This window comes from Lepidochelys kempii, chromosome 3 (assembly GCF_965140265.1).
Source record: "Lepidochelys kempii isolate rLepKem1 chromosome 3, rLepKem1.hap2, whole genome shotgun sequence".
Taxonomy (NCBI): domain Eukaryota; kingdom Metazoa; phylum Chordata; order Testudines; family Cheloniidae; genus Lepidochelys; species Lepidochelys kempii.
In genome coordinates this window covers 160,182,489-160,206,997 of record NC_133258.1, presented here as the reverse complement: position 1 = coordinate 160,206,997, position 24,509 = coordinate 160,182,489, and the positions used below count along the sequence as shown (strand labels likewise).

Sequence of the window (24,509 nt, the reverse complement as noted above, 5' to 3'; positions counted from 1 at the left end):
ATTGAGTGTAATGTAAATATGTAGATACTTGAACACTTATCTTCATTTTTATTCAGTTACTATCAATGGCCATATTATTGCTGACATTTAAATTAGTCTATTTACTGCAACAAAAGGTGGCTCCAGGTTCTCCCCACATCAAAGTTTGGGAAGGTTAGGACCTGGGGAGTTTTTAACTCAGCTCTGACAACAAAAGAGTTTTCATTATATATAAGTGATTTTAAAAAATAATAGTAAAAAAATCTGCTACTGAACCAGGGGAGTTTCCCAGATGCAGTAGAAAAGAGGTTAATTCAGATTCAATACGGCCCAGGTAGACAGTAATAGCTTAAAGAATAGGAGTACTTGTGGCACCTTAGAGACTAACCAATTTATTTGAGCGTAAGCTTTCATGAGCTACAGCTCACTGTAGCTCATGAAAGCTTACGCTCAAATAAATTGGTTAGTCTCTAAGGTGCCACAAGTATGCCTTTTCTTTTTGCAAATACAGACTAACACGGCTGTTACTCTAAAACCAGTAATAGCTTATTAAATCACACTAGAGACAAAGATGCAGTACAGTACCAAGTATTTAGATTAACAGAAATGATAGGTGGCTCCATAGCTCAGTGGTTAGAGCACTGGTCTTGTAAACCAGGGGTCGCGAGTTCGATCCTCGCTGGGGCCTCAGGTTTATTTTGCTCGTGAGAACCTACTAAATAAAATCATTTTAGGGCAGCAAGAGGAGGGGGCAGCTCCAGCCGCCCTGCTGTGTTGCAGGCGCTCAGCGTGGGGGCTGCGGCGCTCCCGCCCCTTGCAGAGCCCCGGGGCTGGCTCAGAGGCAGGGACGGAGGCACCGAGCCGGGAGACGCAGAGCCCCAGTCTCTGCCCGCGGCACGTGGAGATTGTTAGGGCCTCCAGCCCCTGTTTGCTCCCCCGGCAGCACCGCACTGGGGTGAGGCTGGGAGGCCCCACGCCGGGCCGGGCGGAGTGCAGGGGGAGAGACACGGGACGCTGCAGCCGCTGCTCTTCTCCTGCGCTACCGGCAGCTGACGCTGCAGGACAAAGCCGCGGCGCGCCGGTGCCACCCCGGAACCCGCGACTCCGGCCCTTGGCACGTGTGTGTGTGTGGCCCGGGGGGAGGCCCCAGCGCTGTTCTGCCGGGCGTGGGGCCCCTGACTTGCCCGCTGGGGCCCCGGCCCCGCTCCCTGCTCGCGGAGGCAGGGCTGGGGGCTGGCGCTGCCGCACCCGTCCCGTCCCCGGGCTCCCCCCCGCGGGGAGCCGTGCCAGGAGCCGGGCTGGGCTGCGGGCAGGAGAGCAAAGCCGTGGGGAGGCACGCCGAGCTCCCCAAGCCTTGGCTTTGCCGGCCGAGAGCAGGCACTGCCCTGCCCGGGGAGCGGAGAACACGCCGGCCCGGCTCGGGTCGGTCTAACTCTCCTGGTTGTTGGCCAGTGTGGGGCATACGCCCCATCGTCACAGTACTGAACCTGTCTGGCTTTGTAATCACAGCTCAACTAGACCCCACCCCCACAGTACTGTAACGATGTTCAGATTCCCAGGTCCTAGGCCCGCTTCATGAAATCCGCTAGATACTTTTGTTCATTGGGTTTTTAACCAGTCTAAGTTTTAATGAGGCTTTTCGTGGTTCTTTCTGTTTATAGAAAACAGCTGCTGCTTCTACAGCACCCAGCTTTAAATTATGTCATTGCATGATGTTTTGCATAAGGATTGGGTGACCAGATGTCCTGATTTTATAGATTTCAGAGTAGCAGCCCTGTTAGTCTGTGTCCGCAAAAAGAACAGGAGTACTTGTGGCACCTTAGAGACTAACCAATTTATCTGAGCATAAGCTTTCGTGAGCTACAGCCGATGAAGTGAGCTGTAGTTCATGAAAGCTTATGCTCAAATAAATTTGATTTTATAGAGACAGTCCCGATTTTTGGGTCTTTTTCTTATATAGGCCCCTATTACCCCCACCCCCGTTCCGATTAGCATTCCACGCTAGCTCTCTGGTTACCCTACCTAAGAAACAATATCCAACCTCAGAGTTACCAGCAGTAACCAAACTAGGTGCAGGGGAACTCCAGGGAACAGACTCACTGACAGCGGAGAGAGGAGCAGTATTGTCCCTCTGCATCTGGTGAAAGGGGTCAGGATTTGGCCCTCAGTTTATGTGATTTGGGGAGTGTAAGTTGCCATGATAGATGTCTGCCAAACTCTTTTCACAGTGTTTGGTGTTCAGTTTGCTTCAATTGGGTGGTTTGGATCAGCTTGAATTTTTGTTCAAAGCAATTGCCCAGCCATGACTGGCCTGACTTTCAGCTGTGCTGAGCAACTCCAGCCCCCCTGGAAATCAGTGGGACTTCCAGGTACTCAGCAACTTTGAAAATTAGGCACATAATAACAAATATGTCTAAGTAGACAGCTGCCTAAAATAAACACACATTCAGATTTTCTTTTGGAGTATTTAATAGAAGGTGATTCTTTTAAAAATATATTTTGACAGATAAGAAATTCAGTGGCAAAGGATGATAAAATACTGACCAAAAAAATCAGGCAGCTTCAATGTATTTATTCCATATACCGTGATTAAAATATGAACCCCCTCATAACCAGTTAAGCCCACCGATAGACACCTGCTGTCTAATCCTACAATCCTTATTCTGGCTACACCCCTTGAAGGTTAAAAATCCAAATGCCTGAAAACCAATTCCTACCCTCACTGCACCTGTGGGACTGTCACTGAAGTCAGTGGAGGTTTTTGTATAACTGCTAATGTCAGAAAATAGCCTTCAAAGCAAGATTTGCAAAGAATGGGAAACTTGTGAGGATGGGAAAACCTTGCTGCAGTTAAAGTCATAATAGGACATATAGGTCCACTCATGCTAAACTCATGAAGTAACACACATTCACCAAGACTGAATTTTCCCCCACATAATCTTATGAACATGTTATAGGCACAAAAACTGCACACAGGTCTGATTCTTCTAATAAGGTCCATGTTGGAAACCTCCAGTTCACGCCACAAACTGGTCTTCTTTTTCTCAATCACTTGCTTTCTTTTTGGCCCATTGGGAGTTCATTTGTGTTCAGAGGGAACTCCTTGATCTGACTCCTTTTTTCTTCTGTTTTTTCTCGTTCGCTGCTGTTGTTTTCTTGGGGAGAAGTTTCTTCTTGGCTCTGGTTAGCTGGGAACCTTTCCTGTCTGGCGAAGATGTCACACGTGATGCTTTGGATACCTTTGGAACCTTTGTCTTCTCTTCTGCTGGATCTAGTTTAGTCTTGGATCCTTTGGCCTGCCTCTTTTTGCCAGACACAGTTGGCTTTGCTGCTGACAGCTTGGTGGAGCTTTTTGGGGAAGCTGGCTTCTTGGCTTTTTTGGAAGTTGTTGTGGTGGCTCCAGTGGAGATGGAGGATGTGTTGGGAGGCTTGGTTGTTGGGGGTTCATTAAGCAGTTCAAGGACAGTCTCTGTGAAAAATAATTAAAATGCTTCAGCATTCCTGGTTTAAGGCAAAACACTAACTCAGACATATCCCTGAAAAAGAGCCTTAGCAGACTGACAAGCAGGCAGGCAGGCAGACAACATATTTGCCTGTCAAAAGAGATTAAAAACTGTGATGCTTGAACACTGCCTCACTTTTTTCTCATTTTGAATCTGCTTCCTCCATTAAATATGAACCCTGGCTGCTTCTTGTAGGGTTTTTAAGAATAAGTTTGTTTTCTCTTAGAATGAAAAAAGATGATGGAACATTTGTTCAGAAAAAGGCCAAAATACATAAAGAGTAAGATGGAATTTGCAAGCAGATTTTAATAAAAGGGTAGATAAAGTTTCTCTTCGGCAGCTCCAGTTTGTTGACAGGTCGTTATTATGATTAGTATTAATTATTTATCTTACAGTTGTATCTACAAGCCCAAGTGGGGCCTCATGGTGCAGGGTACTGTTCAACCTACATAATGAGAGGCAATCCCTGAGTCATAGACATTACAATCTAAATATGGACCACAGGCAAAGGGCAGGGGAACTGAAGTATTATTATCCCAGTTTTACAGCTGGGGAAACTGAAGTGCCGAGAGATTAAGGGTTAGAGTCACAAAGAGAGTTAGGTGTTGTGAATACATAACTTTTAGCCCAGTGGTTAGGGTAATTGCCTGGGATGTGGGAGACCCCTAGTTCAAGTTCCCCCCTCCACATGAGGAGGAAAAGGGATTCCACAGTGGAACAGCTTCAACAGAAGAGACTGGGGGAGACCCACAGCCGCCCATAGCTCAGTGGTTAAGCCACTCCCATGAGAGGTGAACCAGGCATCTCGCTCATTAAAGGGCAGTGCACTAACCAGTGGGCTAAAAATTGTGGGGGAAGTGGACCTCCTCCTCTTCCCTTCCCTGGGTCTTTTTTATGGAATTAGGTGGCCCATGAGCATGTCTACCAGCTTAGGCACTTCAAGTAATTTAGGTGGAGGAGCACCTGTCTTCCCCTGGCTCATGAATCACTCGGGGGCCTAGGTGGGAGATAGATCTAGAGGGAGGCAGCAGTGTGCATACCTAGAGGCAGAAATTTAGGTGCCCAAGAAACTTTTACAACAAAAACCTAGCCACCGAGTGAGTTTAGGCACCTACAGGGTTTGGCAGCAGCCAAGCAGAAGTCTTGAGAATCACACTGGTGCCAAAAACCTGAACATAGGTACCTAAGTCAGGGGGGTAGGCACCTAAATACCTTTGTGAATGTAGTCCACAGTGACTTTGGCTACACTGGGAGTCTGTGGCAGAGCCCAAAATTGCACCTAGGTCCCCTGAGTGTCCCAATCTAGTGCCTTACCACAACACCATCTGTCCTCTCGTGTTTTCTGCTCATTCTGTTGCTGTAGTGAAGACTAAAAAACTTTCACCACTTCCAAACTCCTCTGAGGAGACTAAGTAGAAGCAGCATGTTTAATATGCAACAGAAACATGAATTAACATACTTATTGTACGACAACAGCTGTTGCATAGTACTTTCGCTTTAATGAATGCTGTACATTTCAACCTGACAGCTCTGAGATTCCACACAATAAAATGAAAACCTAAGGACTTACTTGCCAGAGGAGCAAATGGGATACGCTTACTCTTTGTTTTCACTGGAATAGGCTTGTGTTTACACTTCCCAGGTGGCGCTCTCCTTGAAAACAGATTTAAAAGATAAAAAGGCACATGTGACTATCTAGGAAATGATCAGGAAGTTTACTTTTTCGAGAGACAGAGATCACACATCAATCCTCCTTATTAGGTCATGTGCCCTCAGGAGAAACCAGACCATTTGCAATTAGAGAGGGTCAGAAATTAGGAACACTTTTCACAAAAAAAGTGTGCCTTTTCTCACTGAAAAATGTTCACATTTTATTATTGTGGAGTAATATTTTGGGGAGACTATTGTGAAAGGTGCTACATAAAATTCTCTTTTCTTTGCTAGCTACCTCACTCTGTAATATCACCAAGGTGCCAAGCTCCTCACATCTGGTCACCTTCAACAGAGAAAAGTAGAATAAAACAAAACTAAATTAAATTGCAATGAAAGAAAAATCAGGATGGAAGAGCTATGATTGTGACAACTGAGAGCTAGACTGCTACCCAACTCACTCGCTGCCCCTATCTGTTGAGATGCCAGAGTGTGTGAAGCCCTAAGGCCCTGATTTTCTGGAGCAACCTCAGCTTTCATTGGAACTGTGGATGCTGAGCACTCCTGAAAATCAGGCCCTTACTAAAGTTAGATGCTTAATCAAACAGACAAGCAATGAGACCTAGTTAGCAGGGACCCCAGATGAGGTGCAGAAAGAAAGAAAAAAAATAAATCTCCAAAGGACTATGGGCGGTGGGTATTATAGGCTGGGGGAGGCTGTACCTCCTCAAACAGCCAGGTGTGGCCCTGCCCACACTCTGCCCCAGCCCCCCTTCCTTCCCACTTGCTGCAGCTCCAGTCTCCTTGTGGGGTGGCTCAGGCCACGCCATCCGCCCTCCTGGTGCTTCAGGGCTGAGGAGGCTGTTCCATTCTGCCCACGCTCCTGGGGCCGGGGCCACGCCGCCCCTCCCCCCGGGGCTGGGGAGGTGGGGGCTGTGCCGTGCCACTCCTCCCTCCCAGCGCTCCAGGGAGCTAGCCTCTGGCTTGGGGCTAGCGGCTGTGGGGCTCTGGCAGGGGGTGTGTGCGGAAGGGCTGGGGCCTCAGGTGGAAGGAGCAGGGTTGGGGCCTAGCATCCCCCAGCTAGCAGTTCACCGCCCATGCAAAGGACCAAGGGAAAGATTAAACACACAGTCATGCTCTAGAAGGCAGGTGAGGGGAGAAACTTCTGAAACTCAGCAAAGAAAATTGGTTCATTTCAGGAAAACTTGTAGAGCAAGCAGCAAGTCCTCCTGTGAAGTAATGCTGTTCATTAGTGAGCTGCGTCCTTGCAGGAAGCTGGCCACCTGGAAACTCTCTTCAGGCTTCTTGGAAAAGGTAACGCTGGGTTTCTCCATTTACACAGTAGAACCTCAGAACACATGCAGTAGACTCTTGCAAGCCAGCTTTCCTTGTGTGCAAATCCAGAAGAAATCCCTACAGTACATTTGCTAAGTCATAGATGGCAACAATTCAGGAAAGTGCCAGCATATCACTGCTTTTCAACAGCCTCCTAAGATTATCAAAATGTAGCCTAATAGACCCACCCGGGAGAACTGATTCATAGCTGACCCTGCTAAACCCCATTAACCTAAGTTCATAACATTGGAATTCACAGGAGACTTAGAGACTACAAAGCATTTTTAATCTGTTTTCAATTTAAATTAGTTTAATTGGGTTTTTTCACCTTTCTCTGCAGTATGGGTCATGACTTGCCTGGATATGGTTCACCTCATCAGTCAGGCATTCGTGGCACCTGGGTGTCTCCTGGTCTCTGCCTGTGGCACACAACAGTTGAGTCTCCTCACGAGTAACATGCTTTAGTTTAACTGAAGTCATTGGGCTCAACATAGGGGCATTGGGTGAAATTTAATGGCCTGTGATATGCAGGGGGTCAGATTAGATTAGTGCTTCTCAAACTGAGGGTCCCAACCCAAAAGGAGGTTACAAGGCTATTGTAGGGGGGTCGCGGGCGGAGAGTCCAGCTCTGAAGGCACCGCCAGCAGCAGCGCAGAAGTAAGGGTATGCTATGAGGTGGGGGTCATCGCTTTTTTGTGAGGGGGTTGTTACAGCCTGAAATGTTTTCAAAGGGGAGCCCAGCAAAAAAAAAGTTTCTGGACTAGATGATCTAGATGATCCTTCTGACCTTAAACTCCAAGACATGGGCACTTCCCTGGCACTGCCACCAATCCACTGGCAGACACCTGGGCTGCGGTTGCCCCACCCCATCCCCAAGAACCCCACCGTCTCCTCCACTACACACACACCCCCAGGTCCCTGCTGATCGTTGCATCCTTCCTCCTCGGGGCGGAGAGAGCTAGCGGCTGGTGGAGTGAGGAGGCTCAGCCAGGCACTCTGGGGCCAGTGGGGGGAGGAGATGGCGCTCAGGGGGCCGGCAGCTTCAGAGTGGGGATAGGCTGGAGGCTTGGGGAGCTGGTGGCTCAGCACTGGCAGCCAGTGGCTCATCTGAGGGAGAGCCTTCAGGGGCAGGAAGGGCTAGTGCTCGAGGGGGCCAACCCAGCACTGGACCAGCCTGGTGCTCAGGGGGCCGACAGCCTGGCACTGGTGGTGGGGGCCAGCGGCTCAGGCGGGGAAGGGCCTTGAGGGGCAATGGGCCAGCGGTTTGGCTTGGTGCTCTGGGGGGCTGGCAGCAGAGGCTCAGCCCAATGTGGCTGGGGCAGGCAGGCCAGGGCTCCTCCAGTTGTGGGGGCCTGTAGCAGGGTAATTACCCTGCTCTGGCCCTGAAGGGGTTAAAAGCAGCCCTGGAGAGGGCTGTAGCAGGGAAAGGGATTAAGAACAGCTGGGGGAAGCTGACTGTGTAGCTGACCACAGGTGTGGCCATCTCAGTTAGGGCCCAGCTGGCCCTGATAAGAGGGCTGTGGGCCAGAAGCTGGAGGAGTCTCACTCTAGCCTTGGAGGGGGAAGGGCTAGCTGCCTGGGAACAAGATATCTAGAGCTGGAGCAGTGCTGGGGAAGGACAAAGGGAGCTGAGGTGCTCCAGCCTGGTAAACCCCTAGGCTACAGGCCTTGGTAAAGGCCCAAAAAGGTACTGGGGTAGCCCAGAGATAGGCAAAGGCAGCAGGTCCTAACCCCTTACTAATGATGAGGGGCCATTACACTGCAGTCTGCCCCAGTGAGCGGGGGCTAGATGATGACTGGTGGTAGCCACTGAGGCAAGGTGGGTTTAGAGGGTTGGGGGTTCCCCTGGGAGGGGAGACCCAGAGCATAGGGGTACTACTGGGGTAGAACCCCAGCGTAAAGGGCACTGGGGTCTGGGAGGGACATGGAGCCAGCAGCAGGCGAGATACCAGCCTGCAGAGGGTGCTCCATATGCTGGAGAGCTAATTCCTAAGATGACCATCAGGAGGCACTGCACTGGTGAGTCATTGCTTTGCTACAGGCTGCTTAGGGCTTCTCCTTTTTATGGAGAGGGGTTCAGGGCTCCAGGGGGCAGGGCCTTGGGCAGAAGGGGGCAGGGCCAGCAGGCTAACCTCCCCAAAGCGGGCATTTATCCGCCTGTGCTCCAAGACACTATGAAGTAGTGAACAATGTTGGCATGACTACGCTAAACACTTAAATCCTTTAAGCACAGAACCGATGCAGCAGGAGGCGTGGCGATCAAGCTCCCCATGCATGGCCCATTCAGTTCTTGGCTTGTTTGCTGAGGCTGACTGACAACAATGGGGCCAGTCTGCATTAACTGTGATGTGAACAAAAGCTAGGGGCCTGAGGAATTTCCTAGAGAACACTAATTTCACATAACTCACTAGTGAGACAGTAGCCTTATGCAGGTTAGATTTGAACTAGTGGCCTAGAGGTAAAAGCACTGTAACCCATTACTGATCCCCCCCCTCGTGTCATGTATCGTCAGCCATTTACCATGTTTTAATACTTCGTAGGTCACTAACTCCTTTGTGATGAGAGGAACATGCCAGCCAGGTTAAAGTTATGTGAGGTAAGAGAGAATTTTTGGTGAAAGGCCTTTTTGGCATTACAAAATTAATTGATGTTTATTTTATAGGGTCCTTGGCTGACGTATAGACAGAAAAAGGCTATCTCCGTTGTGAACCTGAAGGGTACTGATTATTACTTTGTACTATTAAAACAAGTTTGTGTTGTATCTTTGACTTGTAAAAAAGTCAATAGTTTTTAACCTTATTGTCCCCAAACTTTTAACAGATTTTGGACCAGATTCTATTCTCAGTTGTACCAGCCTAAGTCTGAAGTAATGTAAATGAATACAAATGTCAGTCTAATTCTAGAATTAACTTCCCTCAGCCAGTGGCGTTGTTCAAGATGTACAATAGGGTAACTGAGATCAAAACATAGATGGGTAGATTACTGATATATATTCCACATCTATTGAGCCAACTAGATAATCTGTGTTGATTATAAAGCAGCATGCAAGGGAAAACCAGATCTTAATGCTAACCTTGCAGGATCAACAAATTTGTAGATAGCTCCATGGGGTGCATAGGCACTGGGATAAGAAGTAGCCATAAAATAAAGCTCCCCTAAACAAACAGAGAGAAAAAAATATAAGCTGTTTCAGATGCAAATGCACAGAATAATTGCAGGTGCACTACCATTTCCCCCCTTCTCTTGCCCCTCCATTACATCACATAATTGGAAAGGAAGACACACTCCTATTTGTTTCATTCAAAATCTTTCTTCACACCTTGGGCCTGGTCTCACAGTGTGATCCATGTGGGCAGATTGCAATGCCCACACACAGACCCACTGACTTCAGGAATAGCAGTCCTGTGCCAATCACGATGCAGCATCAGGGCCATTGTGTCCCCCTGTGGAGGACACCCCAAAAGATTATTTTATTGGGTATATCTTATAAGTGTACTTTCTAAAAGGCTTGTTTTTATCCAGTAAAGCAGCCAGCACTTATAAATAGAGGAAACGCACACAAAAACAAAATATTTAGCTGACTTATAAACTACCAAAAAAATCAAACAGGCTCTAGAATGGCTAATCATTTGGGACAAAAGTCTCTTGTTACTGGGCTGTTCAGGTTCATATTTGGAGAAATTGACTACTATCCCTAGAATTCATATTTTTCATTAGCATCAGTATAATATCTAGGGAGGTTATTGTAATTTGAGCAAATACCAAGCGAAACTATTATTGCAGTTCAAATTACATTACAGCACTGTGACAATTTTTAGAGGAAGAGTTGATACCGCAGTTTAACATCCATCCCTGCCACTTATTACTAGAACAGAGGCTAAAGCCTGTCAGTGTTTTACACTAAAACAACACTTCTGTATTCCCCAGGTCTGTGTCTCCTGCCTTATTTTTCATTTTCTAGACATGGAAGCCAAATGTGTAAGAACCTACTATTCCCCGGTCTGAGATCATCCAGGATCTTTTCCATTACAAGCACAGGACGATATCCATATTCTGCTGAACCATAAGCTATTATGGAGGGCTTCCCCCTCTTCTTCCAAATTCTGCCAGAGCACAGCTGCCTGCTATCTAAAGCTTTGAGATCAGTTTTGCATTATGCACTGGAGAGGTCTTTGTACTCAAGAAGCCCCAAAGGCATGACCAATGGATCTACTGGTAATTTCACTTTTGTTATAGTCATGATGACATTTTAAATCCTTGACCAAGCTTTGAGACATTCCTACCAGCTACAGAAAAAGGAATTTTCCTCCCCCCCCCCCCCCCCGCCCCTTCCAAACCAGGGTCTCTTCAGACCAGAACTCCTAGTGTTGCCATTGTGAATGAGAATGGTGTCTTGATGAGGAAGAGATTCAGCTGGCTGCAAGAACTGGAGTGAAGAGGATTGCATTGCAATGACCCATACTCTTACATTGTTTGTTTGCTTGTTTAAATTTAAAAATGTATATGGGCATGAATCCAACCACCCCACCCAACTTTGAGCGAGTTCAGATCCAGATTCAAATTTCAAGTGATTAGTGAGCTCTATAATGAGCTGTCATGAGTTCTGCATCACGTGTGTCCGGGGTACGTGGGAAAAACTGACAAGGTCTCATGACTGGGCATATTTCTGAACTGTCTGAACCATCTGTGAACCCCCACTGCAATGCTGAGATATTTCATCACCCCTGTGCAGTCAGTCGGTCTTCACTAACATTTCCCAAGGGCAGCCAAACCCCATATATTCGCCCTGAAACACAGAACCCAGTTTTCTGTACAAGTATGGTCAGGGAAATGCATTACCTGCCTCGTCTTCAGCAAAGGAGATGATGAATTTGTTATAGGAGCTAATCAGCCCAGGGAAAGCACAGGCTTTAGTGCTACCAATACAAATATCTTGTTTCTTCCATTTATTTTCCCTCTCCTCTTCCTGCAAAGCCATAAGGCGGCTGGATGAAAAATAAAACCTTTGTTGTAGGATTCAAATTTTCCATTCTCAGGGTTAATTCCTGCAAAAATCATGCATCACTGGAAGTAAAAGGTTAGTTGGAACCCTGATCCTTAAACTGGGTTTAATTTTCTTTTGTTGGGCCTGAATTAAAACCCCACTCCTGAAAGCTCTAATTTGGGTGAAGTTCAGATCCAGCTCAGAACTTTACAGGTGCTGTCTCTGTAATGGACCAAACCAAACGATTGATCTAAATACGCTGACTGTCTAGGACGTTCACTGACTGGGCCAGAGGGGTTCAGAATGCTCAGATATGGAAGCCATACAAATATAAGGATAGCTGGATAGAAAAGAATGGAAACTTATCTCCCTCACCCACTCATGAAATCACCAAAAATGTAGAGGCCATTCAGGTTTGGGGATTCACACCCCCGGTACACGTATCCTCCAGTGACGGACTTCCCCACAGTGTGGCCATAGGCAAATATCGGAAGAATGTCATCTGTTAAATACACACAAAAGAAAAAACAGAACAGCTTTCACGGACTCGCTGATCAAAGAGCAACTGGTCAACAATACTGATGTATACAATGGAGGCCAAAAGGGCTAATGCACATGGGAGTGGCTTGGTTCATGTCAATGGGGTTTCACCCATTTACACCAGCAGAGAATTTGGCCTAGGCTTTAAGGAGCTGCCTATGTGGCTTAACAAGACTCAGCCAGTGAACTTCATTATTATGCTGGACCAATATTCTTTACATCAGGTAAATGCTGCAGAGAGAGTTCATGAAACGTTACCTGTGGCTAAGTGGATCAAGCATTTTAACAAAGATTAACATTAAAAATTCAGTTTTCTACTGAAAAGAAAAAATATGGAAGTAGGAAGTTGCAGCTCAGCTCAATAGATTTATACATTGCAACTGCTCGTAGGGGCAGCAACTGAAAATCATTCTGCTGGATCACACATATTACCAGAAACATAAGTTACTGCCACCCTTTATGCCTGGCACCCTGAAAGGTGGTTCCAGCTCTTTTTGGGGGGGACTGACATTCTGCTCCTGAAAACTTTCAGTCCTGTCTGCACTTTTTCAGTATGACTGAGATTTTCTTTTTATGCTGAACAGCACAGATAGAAAAATGTAAGGAGTTAAAATCTGAAGCCTAGCAGCCAAGCCTAACACAGGCACATGGTAAACTTTCTGATCCTTAGGCCACAGTGCTGGACCTCGTTAAAAACTACTGGCGTATTCTGCAATAATGGCACCATATGGCAATCACCACCACATATGTGGTGTGTAGATAGATACTGCATACCTACGCTCATACGCCAAGCTTAGTTCCCAGAGTCATTTACATTTTATTAACTTAAGAGTGTGTCAACAAAATCCTTAAGGAACATAATTACACCCAGCTCTTATATTGTGCTTTCCATCAGTTGATATCAAAGCACTTTACAAAGATGATCAGTATCATTATCCCCATTTTACAGATGGGGAAACTGAGGCACAGAAAGGTTAAAATGACTTATCAAAGACAAAGTCAGCCAGGAGTAGAACCCCGGTCTTCTGAGGCCCACTCCAGTGCTCTATCCAGTAGGCAATACTGCCTCCCACATAAGATTTGCTATAAGATCATTTCACCAAGCCTGGTAGCCTGCCTTCAACAGTGGCCACTACGTGACGTTTCAGAGGAAAGCAAGTATTCCCCATAATGCATTTAGGCCCCAATCCAGTGCCTACTGGACTCCATAGAAAGACTTCTGTTGACTGCAATGGGTACTGGCCCTTTGCCATTTGTGCAATGTGATGCACAACACGGAATTCTTGAGATGCCAGGATGTTTTGTATTTTAGTGCCTCTGGACTGGAAAGCTGGGGAGCTGTATGTTTTCTTATCAGACAGGAACATATTCCCCATCCTCCTGTACATGACTTCAGATTACAGAGGTTCACTGGAAAAGCAGCAGTACAGTCATTAACTAAGTACATATTGCACAGTGTACTTAGCATATTGCTTTGCCTCTCCTGGAATTGACACCTCCTCATCAATTATTGGGAGTGGACTACCTCTACCCTGATCAAACTGGCCCTATCAACACTGGTTCTCCACTTGTGAGGTAACTCCCTTCTCTTCCTGTGTCAGTATATAATGCCTGCATCTGTAATGTTCATTCCATGCATCTGAAGAAGTGGGTTTTTACCCACGAAAGCTTATGCCCATATAAATCTGTTAGTCTTTAAGGTGCCACCGGACTCCTTGTTGTTTTTATTGCATGGGGTGTGCTTTTTCAAGCAAAGCTCCCACAAGAAGCTATTGGCTTACCTAAGGAGGAATTATAGCAAAGCTTTATGTCATAACATTCAAATCCCTCCTTAGCTCTCCAGCCGTAGTTCCCTCCTTTAACAATGATGTCAACTTCTTCAAACCTGTTCTGTCCAACATCACCACAGAATATTCTTCCTCGTCCCTTGTGAGTGACTGGGTCCCCTCTGTCAACAGCACAGCGCCACATATTCCTGACCCCGTATGCATAGACCTCAGGGAGAGCCTTGGGGTCAGAGACAAAGGGGTTATCTGGTGGGATGCGATAATGCTTTCCATCTGGACTTTTTCCATTCACATCTATCCGTAAAACTTTTCCTAGTAATGTACTCCTGAAAGTAAGGCAAGGCATGAACAATAGGTTAAGGAGACTGTCAGGTAAATCAAGGTTCATAAATGTTAATCTCAGAGTTGGTGGGAAAATGGGAACATTGTGAAAATTTTCATGAAAAATTTGTCCCTTTTTTCATCAAAAAATATTTAAAATTTTAAAAAATTTCAACCAGCTCTAATAAATATTGTAATGAACTGGATTAGGGGAGTGGAGGGAGTACACAAGCATCACTGCCCTCTCCTGAAGGGCATCAGAACTGCTTGGCTGTGTGCGATAGGCCCTCTGCTGCACCCAGCTAATGGAGTTTTTTCTTTAGCTCACAAAGAATCTGTGTTTTTCTGGCGAAGGGAGATATCAGGTCTCTCTTTGCTTTCCCTGTGAAGTTCCACGTGGCCACAGTGTGACAGCCAGGAAGCCCCATTACAATATTCTTCAATCAACACAAAAACTACCGCCATAAATGATACTCATTAGCACCCTTGTCTCAGCAGAGGGGCAAAAGAATGGATGGACCGTGGTAGCAAAACCAACCCTTAGATGTGGTTCCTGGTTTACAATGACTAGTACAACAAAAATGCTGCTTGATCAGTCCATTCTCTTGTTTTGTTAAAAGTCCAAGTTCTGTCTCATCATGCTTTAAGCCAATGCATTGCACTAGCATGAGAGATGCATAAACCTGTCCTCCAGCTTACTTGTTCTGAGCATTCCCAAATTTTCCAAAAGGGTCCCCAGCTTTCCCTCCGTCCCCGATGAACAGATATAGATAGCCATCCATGCCAAAGAGGAGCTGCCCCCCGTTATGATTTGCAGCTGGTTCTTCAAGTTCCAAAAGACTCCTAAAAAGAAAGAAAAGAGAAATAACCACAGATGTAGCCCCTGGACAAGATTCAGTGTCTTGTTGGGTTAGAGAAACATGTTACTATTCAGTCCGCACAATAAGTGGAACCCCTTATCTGCAGAACATATCCTTCCAAGATATCTTACTGTTCCCAGGCTAAGCAAGGACCTTTCACGTCCATTGATAATCACATCCCTCCATTTATGGGTATGTCTACATTTGAGGTGTGATTCCCACCTTGCGTGGACATAAAAGGAGCATTGCCTCCATGGCAGCACAGGTGGCCTCTCGGGCTAGCCATCTCGAGTACAATCCTGCCTGCCCTGGGTATATGGCTAACCCAAGCTGCCGCCTGTGTGGCTGGGGACACATTGCTATTTTCAGGCACTAGCTTGAGCAGAGCTAATGCGGGTAAGTCTACGTGAGCTGGAAATGACACCTCCCAGCTCAAATGTAGAGACATACCCTAAGTCTATGATAAGTGCATAACCAGCAGGTGGGCACTGATTGTTCCCATTGATTTCATCTTGCCCTTTCAGCAAATGGTAAATTCAAATAACTCAGTGGATCTTGTTCTTTTCTTACTGTAAAGGCAGAGCTCTCAGAAAGTTTGACAGTCCAGAGGCACTTTTCAGCCATAATAAACTGTGAAATCTATATTTACAACTGGATTTTTAAAATCTAATTTTGTTGGGTGCATTTTCTAGCACTTGATGATGAAGGTGTCAGGGGTCTGTTAGTGCCCAGGGAAATGGGCCAGACATCAAGGCCTTGGGGCGGAAGTTCTCTGCTGATCCACAGAACACGTACAGCATGGCTGCACCCATGCTATGCCACCATTGTACTTTCATCTTAACACAGACGAGCCACCTCTAGAAGTGAAAGGACACTTCAGTCCCCAGTGTCCATTCAATCCTTGACCTCTCTCCTCACACTGCCAACAAGGACACTAACAAGTGCCTCAGTTTTCCCATCTGTAAAATGTGGACAATAGTACTTCCTTCAGAGGGTTCTTCGGAAACTTATTTCCTTTGGAAATTGCTTTGGGTTCCCTCTAGGAAAGGCATTATAGAAATGCCAAAACTTCATTAGTATTATTTATTAGAAGCAGAGTGCCCATTGTGCTGGGGGTTTCTGTAATATGGACACTTGCCACTGGGACTAGGAATGAGATCCATCAGCTTTATTTCACCGGAGCTGCTCTGCAGCTATCAGCCACTAACCGTATGGAATGGTTTCAGTCAGGTGACCTAACACCATTAGACTTTTTTAACCTGCTACTGGTGGGGGCTTAAAAATGTGATGTCATCTGTGCCCCTTGTGGCACAGAATCCACCACCAGCTGGGGCGCAACCAGAATTTTCCTAAGGAGGGGGCCTAGAGCTCTCCCTCCCCTGCACTCAGCCCCAGCTCTCTGTCCCACACTCTCCCCCTGTACCCAGTCCAACCCATCCACACCGCCTCTGCACCCAGCTCTGAGCTCCCTACCCGACACCCAGCTTCGTGGTCTCCACACCCCACACTCAGTCCGAGCTCTTACCCAGAGCGGTGATCAAGCTGAAGAGTAACATCCCCAGCAGGGCACAGGCGAATCCCCTCCTCCTGCTGCATCTCTGCTTCCCCAAGAAGCACCAAAAAAGCCCAGATCCAGTCCTCCCACCCTCCTGGGCACTGGGAGTTTCCACTCCCCCTGCTCTACTTCTCCTTAGGAGCTGGGCGTGCCCAGTGCTCGTGGGCACCAGATGGACTGCAGAGGTGGGGGGCCAAGCAGGCACAACACTACTCAGCTTTGGCCTGACCATCCCAAAGTGACTGAGCCAAATTTCCAGCTCCAGTCAGGGGCCCGGGGGGGGGCCCTGGGTCCCCCCCAGCTCTCCCTTAATTGCACCCCTGACCACCAACCACCGGCACAGAAATAAAATACCAGTGCTCATTCAAAAACACAAATCTTCCAATGCATTTCAAAGTTTATTCTGGGTGAAAACTGTTTCTTGCCTTTTAAATGTTCACTGTGAGAAACAGGCACTGGGTTTTTGTTTTATATCTGTCTTTCAGCAAGACTGTGACGCTCACAAGTGACAAAATTATTACTAAATCCTTTTCTATGAGTGAAAGGGACAGAATCAGCCTCCCCAGAAAAGATGTTCTCGTTCTGAGCAGTTTAACTTTTATTAGAGGTGAGACCAAGCTGGTGCCACTAAGAACTTCTGTAGTTCCTTTAGCCCTGTGATGGGTGTATGATATTTATGTTATCATTGCAATAAAATGCCTTTGCAGTGGGCAATAAAAACACAGCCTATTTAATATTATTGTTTGTAAAGCAATTTCAGAGCAGGAGTTAATTCTCTACAGGGGTCACAGTTTGAAAAGTTGGTGTGTTTGAGGCTGCCACTGTACTGCTACATTTCACAGGGCACGGACAGGAGGCAGTGTGTCTAAAGGTTAGAGAAGGAGAATTTGGTGCTATTTTCCATTCTGGTGTGGGCTCACCGTGTGACGTTGAACCAGCACTCACAACACTTTCTGTCTCTGTTTAGCAATCTCCTTAATGGGCCCAGCCAAACACCTGGATCTGCGCAACTTAGAATGGTCATGAGCTCAGTATTCAGATCCAGATGTTGCAGTTGGGCAGGTTCCTGTGTGGTCATATGAGAAATTGATACAGTCAAAATGGCTCTGAATAAGCTTTACCTTTCTGAGCGTGGATCAGCTTTGTTGACATCAGACGTTAAAACTTTGAATTCACTGATCCGGATCTTCTCCGCTTTCTTCTTGTCCATGTATGAATAATAGATGTAAAATTTTCTGTTGTGTTTGTGCTTGGGGTGAAAAGCCATCCCTAGGAAACCCCTCTCATCCCCTATCCATGGGGTAGCTAGCACTATTTTCTTAATATCTAGAAAGGGCTCCTCCAGTCGGCTCCCATCGGGCAAGTAGACCCAGATGATCCCCACCTGTTCAGCTACAAACATGCGGTGGGTGTTGTCATTAGCATGGAGCATCAGTACCGGATTCCTCAGCCCATTAGCAATCTCTGTCAGGCACAGCTGAAGGCAGCCCTTGCGGTCCTCCACTACTGACCCCAGGTTGCGATTGAGGTCTGTGTTTTTCAGCACATTGGGGTAGCAATAGTCTTGGTCCTGTATGTTAAGGAGGTTACAGAAGCGGGTTTTGTTCCTCTCACAGCATTCTTGAATGTGTTTATCATTAGTCAGCAGTGTAATAGCAGAGCGGCAATTGAAATGGAACTCAGAGCAGTAGTCAAAGCAAAGTCCTGGGAGGTTCCTAAGAGGTGTCTGGGGGTTTTCTGCATCATAGAGATGTGCAGCATATGGGGAGCACTCCTATGAAAATAAATACAAACTAATTACATGTCTGTCTGTGTATACAGATTCCTGATGCACTGAGTAGCCTTCATCCAAGCAAATTGGTCAGTAACATGCAAATAATTAGTAAGACAAAATAGCCCCAATTAAACAATCTTGGAAGAATATTTCCACTGCATTTTTCAGAGATATTTAAGGTCTTGATTCAACAAAGCATTTAAGAAAAGCCTTAAGCATGTGTGGAGTCCCATTTAAGTCAGTGCATAACCTTGAATTATGATCAAATTTAGCATGAACTGGGATTTAAAACTTTTGGGTTCTATTCCAGGATCCCCCACTGACTCTCTGTGTGATCACAGACAAATCATTGAGGTCACCATTTTCACTCTTGCATGCCTAAAGATTGCATGCCTTAATCAGATTTTTAGATGTGCAAGATTTAGGTTAAGTGCCTAACATTAGGCAACCAAGTTTGAACATTTGGGTGCTCACAGCTCTGTGCCTCATTTTCCCCATCTGTATAATGGAGGTATTAACACTTACCTACCCAATCTTGCAAAATTCCACTAGTCTTTCACCCAGCTGGGTTTCTGTGTTACACCCTTCAGGAAATAATGTTTCTATTAATACTTGACCTGTATATTTGTTGGTGCAAGCTCTATAGAAACTAAAATACAATCAGTTAAATCCTGATGCTCCTCTCACCCTGGTTTTGCGCTGGTGTCATTCCATCGGCTTCAGGAGTTCACTCTGCTGTACCTGTGTGAGGTGTTCAGGAGGCTAAGAACTATGGCAACTGCTATAGTATCCAAATGCGCTTACATGTGAGCATAGCCACTGACTTTTCCCAGCGCTGGTGGGTGCTCCATGCCCCTGCCCTCGGCCCCACCCTGACTCCACCCCTGCCACACCCCCTCCCTGCCCCTATTGGACTTCTTCCCCAAATCCCTGCCCCGGCCCTGCCTCTTTCCCAAGCACACCGCTTGCCTGCTCCTCCCCCCTCCCTCCCAACGCTTGCCCGCGTGAAACAGCTGTTTTGTGGTGGCAAGTGCTGGGAGCTAGGGGGAGAAGTGGGGATGCGGCGCACTCAGGGGAGGAGGCGGAGATGGAGATGAGCTGGGGTGTGGGGGCAGGGCGGGGAGGTTGGCTGCTGGTGGGAGCAGAGCACCCACCAATTTTTCCCCATGGGTGCTCCAGCCCCAGAGCACCCACAGAGTCAGCGCCTATGCATGTGGGGGAGATATGCATTTCTCACTGGAGCAAGAAGCAACCTTAGTACCTCTAATCTTAATGAACTCCCTCCAGCCTCTACTCCTTATCACTGTAGTGCAAGGTCTTCTACAGTTTAAGGTATTGAACAAAGTGTACCCTCTAAGTAGGGGACATTCTTTTCCAGCCATTCACTTAGTAGCCTTTGCTGTTTCTAAACTATTCACATTTCCAACTCATTGTCAGTGTTGCAAGGAATGCAGACAACCGCCATTGTTTTGGCTAAATGTCTGAGGTGAAGGCATTCCTTGGGGTCTATGTAAAACCACCATGATTAAGCAATCTCATACTAATCACTAGTCATTTCCCATCTCTGTGGAAGGAGGGGACAGTGGGGGATGAGGAAAGGGAATGAATTATTATTTCAATTAATTAATAGAGCTGAAGATCCTCATATCCAGATGTCACTTGTCTATCATTTTCCCTTCACGACAAATGACTGATTTCTCACTAAGTGTAACAAATTGTAATTGTGAGCATAACACAATTACATTAATTGTGACAAATCTGGGGCCATTTAGCATATCACAGTTGTCTCACTCATGTCACACAGACCTTCCTGGAGACAGTGGGGATAGAACTCTAATGCTTCTGCTTCAAAAAGCACAGGCCCTTACCACTTGAACTAAAGGAGAATCTCTATTAGCTATTAACAGACAGGCCCTGTGACACTCACATCTCATTCACAAATCATGAGTCAGCCCCCACCTCAATCATGATACTGGCTTAAGGGTTGGGAGGGGAGTTACAAAAAGAATAAATATTGTGTCCTTTGTAGTCATATTCTGGTTTTGAGCCTTTAGGATTCCTCCTAGCACATGCCAAGTTACTGTGCCTCATCTGTATACAAACCTTAAAACATGCCAATTATGACATTAGCTAGCACATGCTAATATCACATCTTTCAATCCTAGTCTAAACAAGGTTTTATTCACCTTTCCCCTGCACCAGCCAGCTGAACAGGGAAACCTTACATCCTCTCAAAGGATGATGAAGCTGCCATTCTAGTGTGTGCTACCAGGGATTGCCTCCTGGGGCATCAGCTGCCACACAGCCTCCACATACCTTTTTTCAGTGCTCTTTCTTAAGGACATCAAGGGCAGGTCTTGACCAGGGCTTCACATGGACTGTATGGACCAGATCCTCAGGTGGCATATCTCAGACTAGCTACCCTTTTACAGCCTCTGAGAATCTAGCCCTAAGTGTTTTCAATCAGTCAATCAAATAATTAGCAAATATGGCCCAGACTGTCAGCGGGTGTAAATCGGAGCAGCTCCAGTGATGTCAGTGGAGTCATGTCACTTTATACAAGTTGATGAGTTGATCTTTTGCTTTCACTTCAGCTAAAATTATAAAGAGAAATGCAGGTGATCTAGGTTGTGACAGAGGCAAAGCTGTTCAGAAAAATACTTTTTAAACCACTCCTTACAAGAGTGCTCTCTGTCTGTATATATGTAAACAGATATCGATAAGGTGCCAGGAGATGGCACTCAGGAACGTGTAGCATGGCTCCTGGGTTTTGTAGGACCAATAAAAGGTGTTGTGCACTACAAATAGCTTCCTCTTTGCAGCGCATTACATCAGCTCTTAACACCAACTTGCTACCAAAGCAGGCCTGTTTGTTCTCCACTATTTCTAGCATAGAATGGATGCATTGGCTTCCACGCACCTGACTGAAAGGGCTTTGGCCATGTCTCTACTACAAGTGATACAATGGCATAGCTATGGTGCCATAGCTGTGCTGCTCTAGCCCCGTAGTGTAGATGCAGACTATACTGATGCAAACATTTTTTCCATCGCTGTAGGAACTTCACCTTGGGGAGGCAGACGCATTCTTCCATCGACTTAGCTGTGTGCAAGATTGGATCCTGACATTGTAAGCGTCTCAGAGTCTGTTTTGTATCGTGTGCAGCACTCATCATGTGTTAACATTTAACAATCATTACTAATTATTAATATGTCCTTGATTTGGTGGAATGATGATCTGTCCTTACTACTTATTGGATCAAAGAGCTAGGGCTGACTTCACTTGAGGGGAAAAAAGCATTATGCAGAAGAACCTTGCTGACTGTGCTAATCCAATAAACAGTTGAATCTCAGGAAGTAGCCTAGCCTGTTCCCAGTGTGTTGACATTAACAGCAATAGAAGCAGAGGCAGGTCATTAAAAACTAGCAGTCACTAATCACTTTTCATCAAAGAGTTAATAGATAAGTCATTATTTTAGGATCTCAAGTTACTGAGACAATTATTTTTAAAAATATACACCAATATTTTTATAATATGCTATGAAATATGATTACAATGAATTCACACTAAGCTACACATATCAGGACTTATGATCAAAGTATAAAGATGCAACAGTCTTAATTGTTATTATTATCGTGTGTGCTTATTTTCTAACCGTCACATACAGGAAATCCTCCACAGGCCACTCAGTCATTAAACGTTAGTGTGAATTATCTCTGCCATGGCCAGATTCAATTTTTTCTTAGTTTATTGGTTGTAAGTGACTGATGAAATGTTGCTGTTGTTTTTCTGAAAGCTGGTTTCTCCAAGGTGACTCCAGACTCTTACCAATGAGACTATAAAAGTGGAAGTATTTAGTAAACATGGATAATATTTGAAAGCTAAGAAGGATTAGCTGGAAGAATTTTATACCTTTGTGATAAGCAAAAATATGTTTTTTGGCTGCTTTGTGTTGGCATACAGTAAATCATGACCAGCATGATTAGCATACCTGTTAAAAAGTCAAGTCCTTTCTGCCCACAAATCATTGTACACACAGGAACCCAAGAGCAGCTTTTACTACTGAACTGCCTGCTTCCATGAGCCAGATGGGCAGTGGGAAGAAAAGTAGAGGGGAAAGGCAACAGCTGAAGCTTCCGGATCTTTCAGCTGCATGAATCTTCTAGCTGTTTCTTAATGTTGTTCTACTTTAATAACCACAGCGTTTGCAGTGTACTAGGCAGGAGCACAATCTAAACACATCCGTCATGAGACCTGGGAATGCAAACACTGTGCTTCATGTCCTGTATAATCTGCCATCCAAGTCACCCTATATTTATGAGCAGAATGAAAAATAAATATTGATCTTTTTAATCCTCCCTTAGTTACAAAGGGGCTAGTATTGTCCCCCTCCCAACAGCGGGATACACTCCTCCTTCATTTCATCAGCACTTACAGCTATCAAAAAATAGTAATTCATTATTAACTATTGTTCCTGATGTTGTCACGTGCAGTTACAGAACATCTATCCCTGTGGTAACTGGCCACACTTTGATCCCAATGCAAACTATGCAATAACCATTGTCTAGTAACATTACCCCCACTGTCCCCTCTCCCCCAAATCCACACATCCCCACAGCATCACAAATGTAAAAGGGATGACAAGGAGAAATCACCTTTTAATGAAAACCTATAGCACATGAGCGTGCACACATGCACAAACATACTGTAAACTTCAGGTTGAAACCCTCTGCCCTACCTGACACAGGATATCCTTGATATATCCTCCACACAGCTGGTGGCCCTGGGGATCAATGTAATCCATGATCTCCCAGTATTTAGCTGCAATGCTGTTGTCCTTATCCTGGTCACAGCAGCCAAAGGTCTCATAGGCAGAGCAGAACTCCAGGTGGAAAGGGGGCTGGAAAGGGGGTCCGTAGTCCAGGCACTGGGGGTGCCCCCAGAGCATGCCTGCTTGGCACAGCAAGGAGACAGAGAGGCAAAAGAAAAAGTTGGGGGACAAGTTGGTAACTCCAAACCTGCTGCTGTGTGGCCAAACATTAACCTTCTCCAATGGAGGTTTCTTGAGGTCAGATGTATAGGAATCCTGGCCATCTTTAAGATAAGGCCCATTCATCCTCTGAGCTTTACAAATTGCCAGCTGCAGAACTCAGTGTTTGCTAAGGTTTTTGCTTGCTCACTCGCCCTCTCCCAAGCTCTCTCTCTCTCTCCCCCTCTGAAGTTTACTATTTGTGGGCTGAGGAGAAACCCTGAAGGCTGTTTCTTTGGTATTTCACACGGCACATTGCAAGAATCTTTCCCCTCCCCTCTGCACATTTCTCATGCCCCCAAGAGCACTCACAGATCTAGTCCCTACAACTTAGTTTAAACAGGTTCCAAAATCATTCATTGAATATGTATAACAGGTAAACAGTACAATGCATGATCCAAATATATCCAACCTGATCTGCTCTCCCTATTTAGAATGCAAAGCATGCTGCAGCTGTGAAAATATTAGGGAAGGAAAATGAATGAATCACTTTCAGTCAGTACCTACCCTCTATTTAATTTTCAAGAGCTGGGTCAAACCTGGATCAGATTCTACAGGGATGGAAGCAGGGGGTCTTCCACCCTGTTTAAGATTCACTTAATAATCCCATCTTGAATTAATATTGAGGGTATGTGAGGATAAAAATCTTTACAGGGATGCTATTGCCATGTGAGGCATTCTACAAATTCAGAGCTAGAGTTAAACTTAAAAGAAATCCAAACATGTGAAGGTAGGAAATACAAAGTAAGGCACACAAACAACTTTAACTCTACCCTGTAATGATGCCATGTAACAACCACACTTTTAGGACTGTGTGAGCTCAGATTAGTTTAAATTGTTTTTTAAAGACCCATTAGATTTTTGCATTTTTCCCTCCCAGTGTCCACTGCTAGACTGTGGCCTTTTGAGACTATACTTCTTAAAAAAAACTAGTTCTCATAGCCACCGAGGATGTGCTAGGTTCTGTGTGCTGTGCTCACTGCTGATGACTCAAGTCATTTGTCCCAGACTCCAGTGCACGAGCAAACATGGCAAACAGATTGAGGCTACCTCAGCCACACTCCAGCTTTGTCATAGCTTCTCCTGCAAAGTTTTCCTTGCTCATTTGCTGCCAATCAGAAATTGGTACAGTAATATTCATGCAGCATATCTGCTTTGTAACAATAACAAATCCATGGCCTCTCAGAACTCAAT

The 24,509-nt window shown here is 45.8% G+C and overlaps 1 protein-coding gene and 1 non-coding gene across 2 annotated transcripts; one reads left to right on the top strand and one right to left on the bottom strand.

The window, feature by feature from the left end:
• The first annotated feature begins 594 nt into the window (after positions 1-594).
• Positions 595-667, top strand: TRNAT-UGU (transfer RNA threonine (anticodon UGU)). The gene has a single exon. It is a non-coding gene; the product is annotated as a tRNA-Thr (tRNA).
• Positions 668-2,684: 2,017 nt separating this feature from the next.
• HHIPL2 (HHIP like 2) lies at positions 2,685-23,402 on the bottom strand. Its single transcript, XM_073335280.1, has 9 exons — positions 23,025-23,402; positions 17,636-18,288; positions 14,799-14,942; positions 13,773-14,104; positions 11,827-11,953; positions 11,307-11,452; positions 9,541-9,622; positions 5,053-5,135; positions 2,685-3,448 (listed from the first exon to the last, which is right to left on the bottom strand). The coding sequence occupies exons 1-9, from the start codon at positions 23,400-23,402 to the stop codon at positions 3,069-3,071; spliced, it is 2,325 nt and encodes a 774-aa protein (XP_073191381.1). The 3' UTR covers positions 2,685-3,068.
• Between the last annotated feature and the right edge of the window lie 1,107 nt (positions 23,403-24,509).

Coding starts and splice junctions, on each gene's coding strand:
- HHIPL2 (XM_073335280.1), bottom strand. CDS start 23,402: ATGAATGGGCCTTATCTTAAAGATGGCCAGGATTCCTATACATCTGAC. Junction 14,943..17,635: donor GCTGATCCACGCTCAGAAAG/GTAAAGCTTATT, acceptor CTTTCTTTTTAG/GAGTCTTTTGGAACTTGAAG. Junction 5,136..9,540: donor AAATTTGTTGATCCTGCAAG/GTTAGCATTAAG, acceptor TCTGTTTTCAAG/GAGAGCGCCACCTGGGAAGT.